The following is a 16,331-nucleotide window of genomic DNA, read 5'->3' as shown; positions in this document are numbered from 1 at the left end:
TAATTTCAATATAAGTTACCAAACTTTTCATTTTTAAGGGGTTTAAAAAATAAATAATAAATAGTATCAATTGAATTGTTAAATACGAAAATTAAAAATAGACTTTAAAAATAGAGATTCTTTTGTTGTTTCTTTTTGTTGTTGTTTTTGTTAAACATTTTTTTTGATATTTATAGAAACACCAACACACTGTAGTATATGCATTTTTTGTTTTCAATAAACAATTCTCATATCTTTGGTTATAATTATACTGAAAATAGACTTTTTTAGCAAAAAAAAAAAAACAAAATCTAAACCCCAAAATATTATTATTTTTATTATTAAATTAATTAATATTATTTTAAAATATAGAATAATTTTGGTATGATTATAAAAAAAAGAATTATGATGATAAATCATGGTTACATTTTATAATTAAAAATTTCAATTTATTATAATAATCTTGAAGTTATATTAATATAATTAAATCAAATATAAAATAATCGTATTTTAAAATACGATTTTTAAATTTATTTGTTTTTAATTTAGTAATTTTATAATTTTACAAATTTAAATTTTATTTATTTTTCCAAATATTATTAATTTTTTGTAAATCCAAATTAATAATAATTTAAATATTTGTTTTTTATATCAATATTAACTATTTTAATAATATCAGCTGTATTCTTATTTCATATATTTTCAAAACTAAAATGAATATCATCAGTACAAATCCATATTTTGTAATATTTAGAACTTTTATATTGAAAATAAGATATCTAAACTATAAAATAAAAAAAATAAATAAAATTATGTGAAAACTATGAGACACCAAAATAAAAAAAGGAATACCAAATAAATCCAAACATAAAATTTTTATATATCACATTTTTTATTTAAATTTTTTTTTCACTGTCACTAATCTTCTGATTCTTCTTCTGATCCTTCCTCTTCTGATTCTTCTGATTCTTCTGAATCTTCTGATTCTATAGGATTTTATGAATTAGTTTGTTGTTGCCATCTATTTTAATATTACAACTACTCTCGACATCATTCAAGAAGTCTGGATCATTGTCTTTATCTGGCTCCATTTCAAAATATATGAATAGGCCGATGATTATTTTCCTGGTTTTGCATCTTTAAAATAATTTAACGTTGAAGATCTTGGCATAAATCTTTAAAAATGGAAATTTGAAAATTTTTTTTACAGTAATAAATGTGATATTTATCGTGTGGACATTATTTTAATGTTTTTAATTATTTTATTTATTTATTTGTTTTTAAAAGATACTTCAGTTTGGGAATTTGTAACCCCTCGGTGGTGAGAATAAACACATATCGAAGCTAAATATAATGTTCACCTTACTGTCATATTTCAGCATATATCAATTAAAATAATATTATATTATATTTTTAGATTAATTGTGATTTACGAAATAAAGAGGTGCTAATATAAGCATCAACACAAGTGAAAAATAGCACCATAGTATTAGATTTATCAATATGGTTTTGTGAAGGTTTTTGAAAAGGAAAATAAAAATATTATAATTAATAAAATTCGAAATTTAAAAAAAAAAATAAAAAAAAGCGCTGCAATCAAAAAAAAATAAAAAAATTTTTAAAAAATTAAATTTAAAAAAAATTAAAATTGTAATTAATTTTTTTTTTTTTTTTTTAATATTTTTTCATTCAGCTATCAATTTCATTATCATATAATGAACTACCTAATTCTTACTTTATTCCTTTTCTACAAAACATTATAAAATGAATTATAATAAAATAATATAAATGGAAAAATGATTTCTTTAAAATAAGATGTGTTTAATTTATTTGAAAAATAAAAAATTTTGAAAAAAAAAAACCTCCCCTGTTTCAAATGATTACCAATTTTGATTGTAGCAGATCTACATTTTTCCAAAATAAGTAAAACTTCACTTCACTTTATTATCAATATGGTAAATTATGTATTCTTCGTGGTGGGATACATAATTAACCACAAATATACAAAAAAAATTCACACAACACACTTCACACTTCACTTCACTCTATTATCAATATGGTGGTTAATTATGTATTCTGCGTGGTGGATACATAATTAACCATTCAGCTCTAATACTAACCTCCCCGTGGTAGAGCTGGAAACACTCTTTACAAAGAGGCCAATAGTATAAAAAATAAAAAATAATTAAAAATATTATCAAAACATATCGAGGATTTTTTAGCATTAAAACTATCGTGTGTGATATTAAAAAAAAAAATTAAATATTTTGGAAAATCATTAAAAAATAACAAGTATTATAGATCATACAAATATCAAAACTATTATTTAGCATAAAAATATCATGTATTATGGATCATACAAAAATATCAAGTATTATTTACCATTTAAAATATATCAAGTAATATTTAGCATTTAAAATATCAAGTATTATTTATCATATAACATATCAAGTCTTATTTAGAATTTAAAAATATCAAGAATTATTTATCTTTTAAACATATTAAGTTTTATTAGCATTGAAAAATATCATGAATGATTTATTATTTAAAAATATCAAATATTGTGTAATATTCACTCAAGTTTTCGATCAACTATTTGTTTTTAATTGGATGATTTGATTATAAGATAAGTATTATGGATCATTAAATATATCAAGTAATGTATTATGGATCATGCAAAATATCAAGTATATAAGTATTAAAAAATATCAAATAATATGGGTCATACAAAAAATCAGATATTTTTTAGCTTTTAAAAAATATCAAATAAAATGGATCACACAAAAATATCAAGTATTATTTTGCATTTAAATTACCAAGTTATATGAATGATACAAAAATATCGAGTATTATTTAGAATTTTAAATATCAAATATTTATTTATCATTAATAATATCAGGTATTATTTATCATTAAAAAATATCAAGTATTATTTATCATTCAATTAAGTTTTCAATCAATTATCTTTTGTTTTTTTATTGATTGTTATGATTATTGGTAAGTATTATGGATAATTAATTAAAAGGTATTTTGGATCATAAAAAATATCAAATATTATGTAGCATTTAAAAAATATCAAGTAATATGGATCACACAAAAATATCAAGTATAGAAATCAAATTTGAAAGAATAGAATATAAATATAGATAAAAATAAAAATAAAAATATCTACTATTGTGTAACATCCAAATATATCAACGACTATTTAGCAGCATCAACAAGAAACAAGTGCATTAAAAAAATTATAGCTTTTTCAAGTCAAATTTCCATTGCATTTATTTGTTTGTTTTCTTATTCACCCATTACATTTATTTGTTTTTTTTTCACTCATTTCATTAAATTGTCAATATGGTGGTTAATTATGTATTCTGCGTGGTGGGATACATAATTAACCATTCGGCTCTAATATTTTATTGGATCATTTAAATATCATTTATTGTGTAACTAAAATATATCAAATATTATGGATAATTAAAATTATCAAGTATTATTGAGCATATAAAAACACCAAATATTGTGTATCATTCAAATATATCAAGCATTATTTAGCATTTAAACAAATCAAGTCACTCTTTTCAATATATTTGTATATGTATTTTTTTCTCACTCTTTTCATTAGATTTATTTGTTTTTTTTTTTTACTCACTCTTTTCATTTGTTTTATTTTTTCACTCTTTTCATAATTATTGTAACATTCAAAATATATCAAATATGGATAATTAAAAATATCAAGGATTATTTAGCATATACAAATATCAACAATTATATATCATTAAAATATATCAAGGATTATTTAGCATTAAAACATATCAAGGATTATTTATCATTAATATGATTATTTAGCATTAAATTATATCAAGGATTAATATATATACTATCAAAACATTTCAAGGATTATTTAGCATTAAAAGTATTAAGGATTTCAGCTATTTAATTATTAAATTCAACTATAATTTTTTTTTATTTATTTTGATACCATTATACACATTCAAGAATATACAATTGGATCATTCAATAATACCAAGATTTATTGTAAAAGATTATAAGGTAAGTATTTTGTTGGACCATTAAAATATATCAATTATTGTGTATCATTCAAAATATATCAAATACTATTAATAATTAAAAAATATCAAATACTATGTATTAATTCAGATGATAACGTGCAATTTTTGCCATAATTTAAAAGATTCAAAAAAAAATGGTTATCAATCCACAACAAACTGATCAAAGAGCAAGAACATACACAAAGGTTTAATGAAATATTTTATAAATTGTTATTTAAATGTTGTTCTGCTATTAATTTTTTCGATCATATTTTATTTAAACTTTATGTTTGTAATTTTAAAAACATCCTTTTTCTTTTAATCTTTAATAGAAAATTTAAAATCTTTAATTTTTAACATAATTAAAATACATATTTATTTTATTTTATTTTATTTTATTTTATTTTATTTTATTTTATTTTTTATTATCTTAGTCTTTTAATAAATTCTATTAAAGTATCGGATGTTGACTTGGGATCCTATATAGTTAAACCTAAAAACCAATCTATAGGTAGTTATGAAAAAGACAATAGTTAGTAAAATAACAATATTTTTTTTTTTTTTCAACCATTCCAATATATCAGTTTTTTCTAATTGTGAAATCCAATGATATTTGTTGTCGAAACACCCCCTGAATTTAAATAATTATTTTTTTAAAAACTAAATAAACGGAAAGGCATTCAGATAAAATTTTTTCTGAAAAATTGGAAAATGTGCAAATGCAAATAAAAAAATAAAGATATCAGAAGTAAATAAATTATAAAAAAAGAAAATAAACTGCAAATAAAAAAAATAAAAAAGCAATATTAAAAAAAAAAAAAAAAATAAAAAAATAAAAAAAAAAAAAAGTAAAATAATATAAATTATAAAAGTTTCTCCTATAGGAGTAAATAAAAGAATTTGTTTTTAAATAAAACCCTAAGTGTTTTTATATTTATTATTTTCGATATTTTTTTGAATGAAAATGAAATAACTATGCTAAAATATTCCCCAGGTTTTATTTTTAATTCTCTCCCATTTCTGTTACTGTGATATCTTTTTCAATGATTGTTTTAGTTTTATATATATACTTATTTTAACATAGGCATCAGCAATTTTTTTAATGATATCGAGGTAATTCTTTATATATTCCACGAATTTATTAACCCATTCACCAAAATTTTCAATCATATATTGAATGTAGGTATCGTAATCTTTAGGGATATCGGCATTCATACCTCTTCCCGGGTATTTTTCATTGAATTCTTCCTCCGTTAAAACCATTCGATCCAACATTTTTTGGCCATGATTTAAATTAGTATACATGTATTTGAGAGCAGGAAAATGATTTTTTGATTTTATTTTTTTGGCCAATAAATTTATGTTTGTAACAAAATTTTCATCGTTTAATTTATCAGGCCATAAATTTTTAATTATATGATCAACTATATTACTTTTTTGTTTGTTTGTTTCTTCTGGAATTGTTCCTGGAAAGGTTTCGTTGAATAATTTTCCAATTTTTAAAAGAGATTCCACACCATTTTTAAAAGATACTTCACTTTCAGAACTTGAAACAGCTCGGTGGTGAGCATAAACAATATATTGAAGCTCAATATAATGTTCACCTTTACTGTTACCCCTAATTACATTGCTGTTCAAAACCCACTCTTCTTCGTCCTGTCCTTTATTAAATGCTCTCCCTCCTGTTAATTTAAAATAGTCATCAACATCAATATTCATTTGTCTTCAATTTGAAAAAAATTTTGAAAGTTATAATAAAAATTTTTATTTTAACAAAAATTTAAATAAAATAAATCAAAAAAACCAAGAATTATTAAAAATTAAAAAAAATAAAAAAATTTTAAAAAAATAAAATCCAAAGATTTACACAAAATTTACCAACCTATGTAAAAAATAAATATCTCTTCTAATAATTTTTGGTTTTTTTGATTTATTTTATTTAAATTTTTGTTAAAATAAAAAAATAAATAAAAAAAATAATTTAAAAAAAATAAAAAAGAAATTTACCATTAATTTAATAATTAAGTGTTACAATAAATTTAAATAATATAAAGTAAATAAACAAAATGATGTTATATACTCAATATTAATATATAAAAACAGAGGTCACAAGTCGAACTCAAATTTCAAAAAAATTGGGAGTGCATAAATCAACAGTAGCAAAAACATTAGAAAGAGTAGAATAAACAGGCACAATCAATGACCGTCAACGTCCTGGGAGAAAAAAAGTTTGACAAAGGTGATGAACGTGTTTAATGTTTCAATTTTTTAAATAGTAAATACCAAAATAAAATAAAGTATATATTGGTATGAACTAAATGGATGGAACAATATCAAACAAATCAGTAAGAATGATATTAATGAGATATAACATAATATATAAAAAGAAAGTTATGAAACCTCCATTGACATAATAAAAGAAAAAGATTTTTTATGCATTTAAATTTTATTGTGGAACTATGGAAAAATCATATATTTATGGATGAAGTAAATTTCCAACAATTTATTAGTAACCATGGAAGGTCTTCTTGGGCTTACAATGTTTTACTAGAATCACGTATCAAGACAAGTTTAGAAAGGGTGGGGTTAATGAAATATTTTGGGGAAATTTTCTTTATTATGGTCCAATTTATTTTTTCATTTATTAAATGGATTATAATCTAAACCATATCTTGGAATTATACAAAACGATACACAAATAACTTTAGAATACTGCCAATGAAGCTATAGAAAACGATACACAAATAACTTTAGAATACTACCAATGAAGCTATAGAAAAATAAAAAAAAACCTATAAATTTTCATATGAAAAAAAATTTTAAAATTTTAAAATTTAAGTGAATTTTATTGGAATTTAATCATTCCATTTTTGATTGCACCATAATATTTCACTTATTAATATGGTTTTGTAAAGGTTATTGAAAGGAAAAAATAAATATTTTTAATTTAAATCAAGGGGGTGTCTGTAGTTAAAAAAAATTAAAAAAAAATTAAAAAAAAATAAAATTTTGTTGTTGCGTGAAAATTATCTTTAAACTAAAAAATTGTTGCATTGAGCATTTTATTGGTGGTAGTTGTATTGAGTATTTATTGGTGGATGAATTTATAACTGGTGATGAATTTGGTGTAGTATTATTTGATCTACTTTACTTACCAAACTGGATAAACCATTCCTAGCAAATTTAATAGCAACGATTTTCGAACAAATATGGTACAGAAGAAACAAGAAAAATCATGAACATTTGCCTACGATTTAACATATGAAAGAGTACTCAAGAGATTCAAGTTAATCTGCGCAGCAGCATGGGAAAGAGAATTCAAAAATATTAATAGAATATATAAGAAACTTCAATATCAAGATCCAGCTAGTCAGCGACACCACACAATGAAGATAGTGAACAGGCTAGAGAAGTTTGGCAAGATATGGAATTCAGATATATTTAGAGTGAAAATACCGATACACCTGGAAAGCTACAGTACTTTATCGATGAATTACAAATAAAAATTAAATAACAAAAATTACCAAAAAAAATAAAAATTATTCTTTTAAAAATAAATTAATAAAAGTCGTGTTAACCTTTGCGCCATTCTTAATTGCTAACCACGAATTTTTGACTTACCCTTTCAACAATACAAAAATCTGATGTTGGCATTGCGACATTAAATATAGCTTGGAGGTGGAGCTGGTTTAGCTGATGGTTTAACGGTTGCTGGTTTAAATTGTGTAGATGGGGCAGGTGATGATAATTATTATTGGTTTTTTTTCTGTCTCTCCATCTCTTTAAAGATTTTATCCTCTTTATCTTTTTCATTGTTTAACAAGTGAACAACAATTGATGCTATCAAATCATCTTTCAATATCCTTTTGTTGTTATCATTTTTGTTTGGCAAAATATCTATTTTAAATGTTTGAATAACCGAGTTTAGGATTGGGGTTTTGAAAGATTTGATTTTCTTTTCTAAAACTTCATCATCAGCTAATAAACCAAGTTTTGTGGCCAATGAACAATATAAACCATAAAGTTTTTTTTTATTTGTTTCCAAACAATTGAAAAGGAATTTTAAAAAATTGTTTGGATCTTTATAAATTGAAAGAATTTCAAATAAAAGTAAAACATCACCACTTGAGCTATGACGATTGATACCATCGGTGTTGATTTTAAAAAAAGTTGCTAGATTATCCAACGAATATGATTCCTTTTTTTTATCTGAAACCACTACCAAATTGTTCCAATGATTGCTTCATATCTACCAATACTGATGCAGTTGAAATACGATAAATAATACGTAGATTGATTAAATATGTAATGATGTTTTTAATTTTTACAATTTGTTCTTTAAGTTGGTTACTTTGATTTGGATCGATTGAATTATCTCTAATACTAGTTTCAAAATCACAAATGATGGACGAAAGCGTATCGGTTGTTTTTTCACTAAATAATCTTTTTACTGGATCAAGGGCCATCTTGTCACTAGGATGGAAATCATTTGGAATTAAAATTGAAATATCACGTTCTTGAAATAACTTTAATATTAGCTTCATATCTAAAAATTCTTTTGAATTAGATGATATTTGAATAGGGGTATGAGCAATTAAATTATTTCTGAGGTTTTTGCAAATATGTGTAAGATCAAAAAATACTCTGAATGATTCAGTATGCTCAGACTGGTTGAGCAATTTTCTGCCTGGTTGATGATGAGTATGATCATATGATGGATCTTTTGATTGAAAAAAGTGAATTTGATCTTTACTTTGTTCTTCACTGATTTGGTATCTTTGTAACATTGTGTAAACATAATTGCTGACATCGTAACCATCCATGATTAAAAAAATAAAAAAAATATTATCATTAATTAAATAATAATGACCTTCTACCTATTAATATTAATGATACTATGATTTCTTTTATTGCTTCCAGTGTATTCTTGCCATTGGTTGGAAACTTGTATTTTTTTTATTTTTTTTTATTTAAAAAATAATTTAATTAAATTATGATATAATTTATTTCTTTTACAGATATAATTGTTTCGCATTTGATAAAAAAAAAACCGCGTATAATAAATTATAATTATAAGGATCCTAATAATAATTTTAAAAAAAATAAAAAAAATAAAATAAAACTTTTAAAAAAAAAATAGAAAAAAAGGATAATGAAGACGAAAATGATAATCGTTAAAAATGGAGATCATGATAATTTTCAAACTCTAATATTTATTCCGGGCACTGTAATACGGTACCTCCATAATGTGCTCCATTATTATCGATATAGGCTATTTTTGACTTATATCTTCTAAACAAGCATTATAAAAACTAGGTAAAAGTTTAATGCTAAAGCACAGGTTTTTTCTTTTTGATCGTTCTCTTCTAATGATTGGGGCTTATCCGGAGTTTCTGGCTCGATAATTACAACGACATTCATTGGGACACCTTTTGAAGGGAATTGAACATTGGCTTTTTACATTCAGAGTATATAATAGATGGTTTATAACTGTCGATTACAATATCTATTGGAAATGATAAAGAAAAATTTAAATTGTAATTGAATTTAAATTTGTTTAATGGGAACATTAAGCGATGTAAGCAGTAGTAAGTTATTTAAATGGCAACCAATTTCAGAAGCAATGGTGAGTCAAATGGTGACCTTTTCTCCTGGTGGTAAATTTCCAATCATAAAATAGAAGAAACCATCAGTTTTCTTGCCCATGAATGATAAAAAAAAATATTAAAAAAAAAATTCTTTATAATTATATATTTACGATTCTTTTTTTTTAAAAAACATCACTTTTATATATTTTGTAAAGTATCTTTTTTATCTTTGAATTGTACAATAACTTTAAAAAAATCCTTTTTCTTTTAATCTTTAATAGAAAATTTAAAATCTTTAATTTTTAACATAATTAAAATACATATTTATTTTATTTTATTTTATTTTATTTTATTTTATTTTATTTTTTATTATCTTAGTCTTTTAATAAATTCTATTAAAGTATCGGATGTTGACTTGGGATCCTATATAGTTAAAATTATTTATAAAATATTAATAAAAAATATTTATAAAAAAAAAAAAGTATTAAATATTACATCTTCTTGAATAACATGGCCACATAATGGTAATAGTATCAATTGAAACTTTCCTTGCATTTGGGCAATTGTTAATTCTCTGTCTAATCTATCTGTGCCAGCTAAAATCAATAGTTTGATCACTTTGTTAGATAAAAATTCTTTAGATAAACCTAAAAACCAATCTATAGGTAGTTATGAAAAAGACAACAGTTAGTAAAATAACAATATTAATTTTTTTTTTTTTCAATTACCATTCCAATATATATCAGTTTTTTCTAATTGTGCAATCCAATGATATTTGTTATCTTCTTTGCTTAGTTTAATTTGAGAGGGTACGCTAACTCTTGCAGATTCAATATTTTTTATTGTGCCTGTTGAAATAGACCATTTAATAGCATCTTTAACAGATTCGAAATGCTTTGGTCTTTTTGCTAAAATTGATCTCATTGATGATAAAGCTTGTAAAGCGGTGCCTTCAACTACATCGATAACTACCAATCCCATTAAATTTTTAACCTTTTCTGATGAAGATGTTTTAATTGCTACAGCGCCACCCATTGAATGACCTACAATAATAACCTTTAAGTTCTTTTCTGGATCGTTTGATTTTAATGCAATTTCCTCTTGGTAGTGGTTTATTAATGATGAACAATCATCCACTAGTGTTCCTATTGATAAATCTAAATCGTTGCTTGTTTTAGTTTCCCCATGTCCTCTGCAATCATAGCACATTAATCTAACATTATCAAACTGCTTTCTAATTTTATCCTTTTTTAAAAAAAGAAACAATATTAGAATATTTAAATCCCATATACTATACACATTTATAAACCTACAACAACTAAACTCCAAGATAAAGAGGTGTAGCCACCTCCATGTAAAAATACAAATAAGTTTCCATCATCTACATGGTCATTACATTCATAAATTCTAAAGGTATTTTCAGTATTTGGTAATTTAATATCTCTACATTTATCGAAATATTGATTCCATTCTACACTATAGTAGTCTTTATCTGATAATTGATCTGCTAAATTTGGATGAGCACTTAATGAATTTGGATCCACTGGTGGCAATGTTGATTTATACATTCCCCGAAACATGTTTTTTTTTAAAATTTATTTAAAATAGTTTATAACCTATTAATAAATATAGATGAAATAAAATATAAATATAAAATAAAAAATGTAATGTTATTTATTTATTTGTTTGTTGAAATTAAAAATAAAAAAAAATAAAAAATAATTTTTAATTTAAAAAAAAATTTTATTTTATTTTTTTTTAAATTTTATTTTTTTTTAATTATTTTACTTTGGTAAATAATATTTTCAATACATAGGGGGATTAAACAACAGAAAAGTCCGATCATTGTGGCACTGTTTGTTTTGTTTTGTTAACAGTTTCAAGAAATTAGTGTAAACATTTAAATGATGTGGGAAAAAAAAAAATTTTAAATTTATTTATTTTTTTATTTTGTGAATTTATTTAATAAACCTGAAAGATTAAATAAATAATTATGAACCATACCGGTATAAAAAGCACCAATAAATCCTTTTTCTTTTAAAAGTTGAATAGTTATGGAGATAGGATTTGATTTAATTAGGGTAATTTCATTTTTAGATGACTCTAAGAATTTTTTACAGTATTGAGCTGAAATGTTTTTAAATGGTACATTTAAAAAAGCTATAAGTAGACATGAGACCAATGGCTTTGAAAGAATATAATAAAGTGCTTTGATAATATATTTTTTGGTAGTGGAGAATTGTTTAATATATTTATAGTTTTCCATATAGTATCCTAATATTGCATTTTGAATTAAAGTATTTGTTTTAATTTGAATTAAACGAACCCCTGATGAATATAAAACACAGATTAAAAACTCGATTGGTCTTGATTTTATATCTTCTAAAATTGAAAACACTGAAGCATTTTCAATAAAAAATAATTTAGAAATGAAATCAAAAAATGAATCATTAAACTCCTTTGTTGCAACAAAGGTTCATTATCTTTAACAAAAAAGTCAATGGATTTAAAAACCAAATTTCTTACATTGGTAGTTGCAATGAGTGATCCAAATGAAGATATAATACCAATAAAGAAATTATTTCTATAGTTTTCATTTTTTATTATTTTTTGAATAATACCAAGTGTATTTTCATTGGATGTTTGGACTTTAACTTGAATACTTTGAATACCTACTCCTGTAAAAATTGTACCATATTTTAATAATGACATTGTTATTTATTTGTAAATAAAATAATGATCAAAATAAAAAAATATTTTTTCAAAATTGAAATATTTTTTTTTTTAAAATAATGATTAAAATAAAAAAGATATTTTTTTTCAATATTATTTCTAAAAAAAAATTATTACAATGATTAATGATTATGTATGTAATTTAAACACGTTTTTTTAAAAAGATATTTATAATAAAATGAATAATTCTTTTTTTAGTTTATTATAATGGTTAAAAAAAAAAATTTACATTTGATCAATTATTTCGTTTGGACAAAATAAGATACTAAAAGCAGTAGCTGAAAATGTTAATGGTGCTCCTGTATAAAAAGCTCCAATAAAACCTTTTTTCTTAATTTGTTGGAAAGCAGCACTGACGGGATTTAATTGAACAAAGGAGAAACTATCTTTTTCATTGGGTGATTCAAAAGAGTCAATTAATTTTCTATAATAACTAGATACAATATTTTTAAATGGAGAGGAAATAATTGCATGAATTGTACTAGCTGCTATTGTATTTGAAATTATAAAAATGATTATTTGTAATATTTTTTCTTGTTGTGGGCTTCTTGTATAATCTTTAAAATATTTCATATAATAATTTGAAACTTTGTTAAAATAGAGGTCATAAGTATAGGTTTCGAGATAGTTAATACATTGTATATAAACTAAGCTGCTTAAAATTTGTTTTGGTCTTTGTTTAATTAACTCTATAATTGAGAATGGAGATGTTTTTTCTGACTTTAAAGCAAATAAATTTAAAAAAAAGTTTTCGAGCAAATATTTGATGTTTGAAAAAATTATATATTGAGTATTATTTTCAATTAAATCTAAAGCTGGCGAAATACAAATACTAATTGCTGAAGAACCTAGATAATGTTGGATAAGATCAATTAAAAATCTCTGTGATTGCTCTGGATTTAAAACCATTCTCTTTACTACATTAAAAGAGCTTTCATCTGTTTTTGATACTCTAGTTCTGATAGATAATCCATAAAAAATACTATTTGTAAATTGAAAACTATGATTTTTTATAAATGAGAGTACACCAATATTATCCATTTTATCTCTTTAAAATTTAATAATTAAATAAATGAATTAAAAAAAAAATTAAAAAATAAAAAATAAAAAAAAAAAGATTAAAAAAACTAAAAATTAAAAAAATTAATAAAAAAAAAATAAAAAAAAAAAACAAAAGAAGTATCTATTAAAATTATTAACAGTAATAAAATATTAATTCTATTTTTATAAAAAATTATAAAAAAACTATAAAAGTAATTCTATATTTTTTAAATTTTTATTTTTAAATTTGAAACTTATTTCTTCATTTCTAGATTTTATTTACTAGTTGTTATATTTTTTATTAGGATTAGGGTATTATATAAAATTTTTTAATGTATATTATTATTATTAATAGTTATTTCTAGATAATTTTGATAAAGTTTTTGACATAAATAAGAGTGGTAATAAATCCAAAGTTTCTTGTTTTGTTGCAGCAGTGGCAATAAAAGGATGCTGAAGTAATTGAGTTGGGGTTAATCTTTTGGATGGATCTATTTGTAGGCAACAATCTAAAAAGTCAAATAACTCGGTAGACCAATGACAAGCAGATCTCTTTTCTTTGGAAAACTTAATACCAACAGTGCCTGCTAAAAACATTGCTTTAATTTTTGATTTACGATGTGGTACGAAACCTCTAACCATTTCTGCTACTACAATACCTAAACTCCAAATATCAACTGCTAATCCATGAGGTTTATCTTGAATTTGTTCTGGTGACATATAATAGGGTGAACCACACATCATAATATCTTGTTTTAAGTGTGTTAAATCAATTGCAAACCCAAAATCGACTATAGTTGTTGTAAATGAAAAGTTAATAATTATTTTATAGAATACTATATATCATAAAGTTTTTGTACATACTTAATTTAACTTCAGCTTTACTATTAATCATAATGTTTGAACTTTTTAAATCTCTATGTGCAATATTGATCGAATGTAAATATTCTAGTGAATGTAAAATTTCTTTTGTTATATAAGCTACATATTTTTCGTTAAATGAAAAGTTGGATACAGCTTCTTTAATTGTTCCTCCATCCATATACTCCATAACCATCTAAGTAATAACAATAAATAAAAAATTAATATTAATGTTAAATAATTAATAATAAAATAATATTAACTACTTACCCAAATTTCTTCATCATTTTTTTCATAACTATTTATATATGTTGCAATGTTTGGATGCTTTAAATATTTTAGAATTGAAATCTCATTTAAATTATTTCTTCTCCTTTTTTCCGATTTATGATCCATTTTTTTTAAAGCCACATCTATATTATTATACTGACCATTTACATAGAAAACTTGATACACAGTACCAAAGGCACCTTTAATTTCAGGATTTTCACCAGTTCTAAATAGTTTTGAAGGATCTTCTTCTTCAATGACTACTCTTGCTAGTGCATAGCTTTCGGCTTCTGGAAAAGCATAATATTTTCCTGGCTCTATAAAAATACGGTTATAATCACTTCTTCTCATTGGCTGGGGTGGTATTGCACCGTCTTGAACTACACTAATTGTACCGCCACTGCTACTGTTTAATAAGTTATTTAAATTTGATTTACTACTATTGTGTGGATTATTAACTAATTGTTGAGATGGTTGGATTGTTAAAATTGGTGTTGATTGATTTGATGTTGGTTGTTGATTATATGTACAGTTTTGATTATCTTCATTAATTGTATTTAAAGTTTGTTGTTGTTGTTGTTGTTGTTGTTGTTGAATTTGCTGTTGTTGGATTTGTTGTTGATGAATTTGTTGTTGTTGTTGATTTTGATATAAATTTGATGAACTTGTTGATGGTGTTATACTACTACTATTATTTGAGATTATACTATCTGATCTACTATTTACATTTGAACTATAACTACTACCATTATAGTTACTATTATTAATATGATTTGATGAAAAATATTTATTACGATTATTTTGAGCTTGAATATATAAAATACCTTCTTTTCTTGAAAGAAAGTTTAAAACGTTTAATAGTACATGAATATTTTGATCCAATAACTCCTGAGGAATATTTAATGATGACAACCATTTTCTTTCAGATTTACTGAAATCTAAAATCTTCGAAATTGATCTAACTTCTCCTGGAATAAAATCATCTGAATCGGCTCCATCATTTTGATTTGGTGATTGGGTTTGATTTTTATTCTTTTTATGACTGCTATTATTTTTAACTTTATTATTTGTCGAATTACTTGTTGTACTGCCTGAACTGCTAATAGAACTATTACTTGGACTATGCACCATTCCACGACTGCCCTCTCCATTATTTTTATTCTGATTTTGATTTTGATTTGCGACTGAACTACCACCACTACCTCCAATGCTTTTATTATTATAACTATTATTATTTGAACCATTTCCTTGTATTTGATGATAATTTGTACTATTATATTGAGTTTCTAAAGTTGATCCTTTTTTTGGTATAACTTTTATTCTATCATTTTCTGAATCCTCTCTATCAAAATTTGACCAATTTGTTGTATCTCCTTTTTTCTTTTTTAAAAAACTAACAATTTTTTGCATCTCTTTATTTTTCTTTTTTTTTTTTTCTTTCTTTTTTTTAAAAAAAAACAAAATAACTATTATTTAATAATTTATTTGTTGTATTATTTTAATTATAAAAAAAAAATTCTTTTTTTAGTATTATTATTTATATCTAAATTAAATTTAATTAATTAATTAGTATTGATCTTAAGTTTATCTATTTGATTTTATATATAATTAAAATAAATATTTAAGAAAAAAAAAAAAATAAAAGTGATATTTGAAAAAATTTTAAAATAAAAATATAATTTAAAAAAAAAATATTTTAATAATATGTTTTATTATTTGTTATTAATATTATTATTACTATTATTATTTTTATTATTATTATTTTTATTATTATTATTATTATTCTTTTTATTATTATTATTATGCATTATTA

General features: G+C 22.7%; 6 protein-coding genes across 6 annotated transcripts; all 6 read right to left on the bottom strand.

The window, feature by feature from the left end:
- Nucleotides 1-5,048: 5,048 nt before the first annotated feature.
- On the bottom strand, nt 5,049-5,744 carry DICPUDRAFT_84765 (uncharacterized protein; the record flags this gene model as incomplete). Its single annotated transcript, XM_003294233.1, has 1 exon — nt 5,049-5,744. One exon carries the CDS (start codon nt 5,742-5,744, stop codon nt 5,049-5,051), a length of 696 nt encoding a protein of 231 aa, XP_003294281.1.
- A 2,486-nt stretch (nt 5,745-8,230) lies between these two features.
- DICPUDRAFT_84764 (uncharacterized protein) lies at nt 8,231-8,848 on the bottom strand (the record flags this gene model as incomplete). Its single annotated transcript, XM_003294232.1, has 1 exon — nt 8,231-8,848. One exon carries the CDS (start codon nt 8,846-8,848, stop codon nt 8,231-8,233), a length of 618 nt encoding a protein of 205 aa, XP_003294280.1.
- A 376-nt stretch (nt 8,849-9,224) lies between these two features.
- On the bottom strand, nt 9,225-11,193 carry DICPUDRAFT_90599 (uncharacterized protein; the record flags this gene model as incomplete). Its single annotated transcript, XM_003294231.1, has 5 exons — nt 9,225-9,250; nt 9,784-9,787; nt 10,109-10,272; nt 10,342-10,858; nt 10,927-11,193. 5 exons carry the CDS (start codon nt 11,191-11,193, stop codon nt 9,225-9,227), a joined length of 978 nt encoding a protein of 325 aa, XP_003294279.1.
- A 365-nt stretch (nt 11,194-11,558) lies between these two features.
- On the bottom strand, nt 11,559-12,325 carry DICPUDRAFT_84762 (uncharacterized protein; the record flags this gene model as incomplete). Its single annotated transcript, XM_003294230.1, has 2 exons — nt 11,559-12,010; nt 12,070-12,325. The coding sequence occupies 2 exons, from the start codon at nt 12,323-12,325 to the stop codon at nt 11,559-11,561; spliced, it is 708 nt and encodes a 235-aa protein (XP_003294278.1).
- A 246-nt stretch (nt 12,326-12,571) lies between these two features.
- Nucleotides 12,572-13,387, bottom strand: DICPUDRAFT_159252 (uncharacterized protein; the record flags this gene model as incomplete). Its single annotated transcript, XM_003294229.1, has 1 exon — nt 12,572-13,387. One exon carries the CDS (start codon nt 13,385-13,387, stop codon nt 12,572-12,574), a length of 816 nt encoding a protein of 271 aa, XP_003294277.1.
- Nucleotides 13,388-13,630: 243 nt separating this feature from the next.
- On the bottom strand, nt 13,631-15,928 carry DICPUDRAFT_96000 (uncharacterized protein; the record flags this gene model as incomplete). The annotated part of the gene is made up of 4 exons (XM_003294228.1): nt 13,631-14,178; nt 14,252-14,444; nt 14,519-15,228; nt 15,313-15,928. The coding sequence occupies 4 exons, from the start codon at nt 15,926-15,928 to the stop codon at nt 13,736-13,738; spliced, it is 1,962 nt and encodes a 653-aa protein (XP_003294276.1). The 3' UTR covers nt 13,631-13,735.
- Between the last annotated feature and the right edge of the window lie 403 nt (nt 15,929-16,331).

Source organism: Dictyostelium purpureum (genome assembly GCF_000190715.1).
Source record: "Dictyostelium purpureum unplaced genomic scaffold DICPUscaffold_531, whole genome shotgun sequence".
Classification (NCBI taxonomy): domain Eukaryota; phylum Evosea; class Eumycetozoa; order Dictyosteliales; family Dictyosteliaceae; genus Dictyostelium; species Dictyostelium purpureum.
This window is presented reverse-complemented; position numbering and strand designations above follow the sequence as displayed.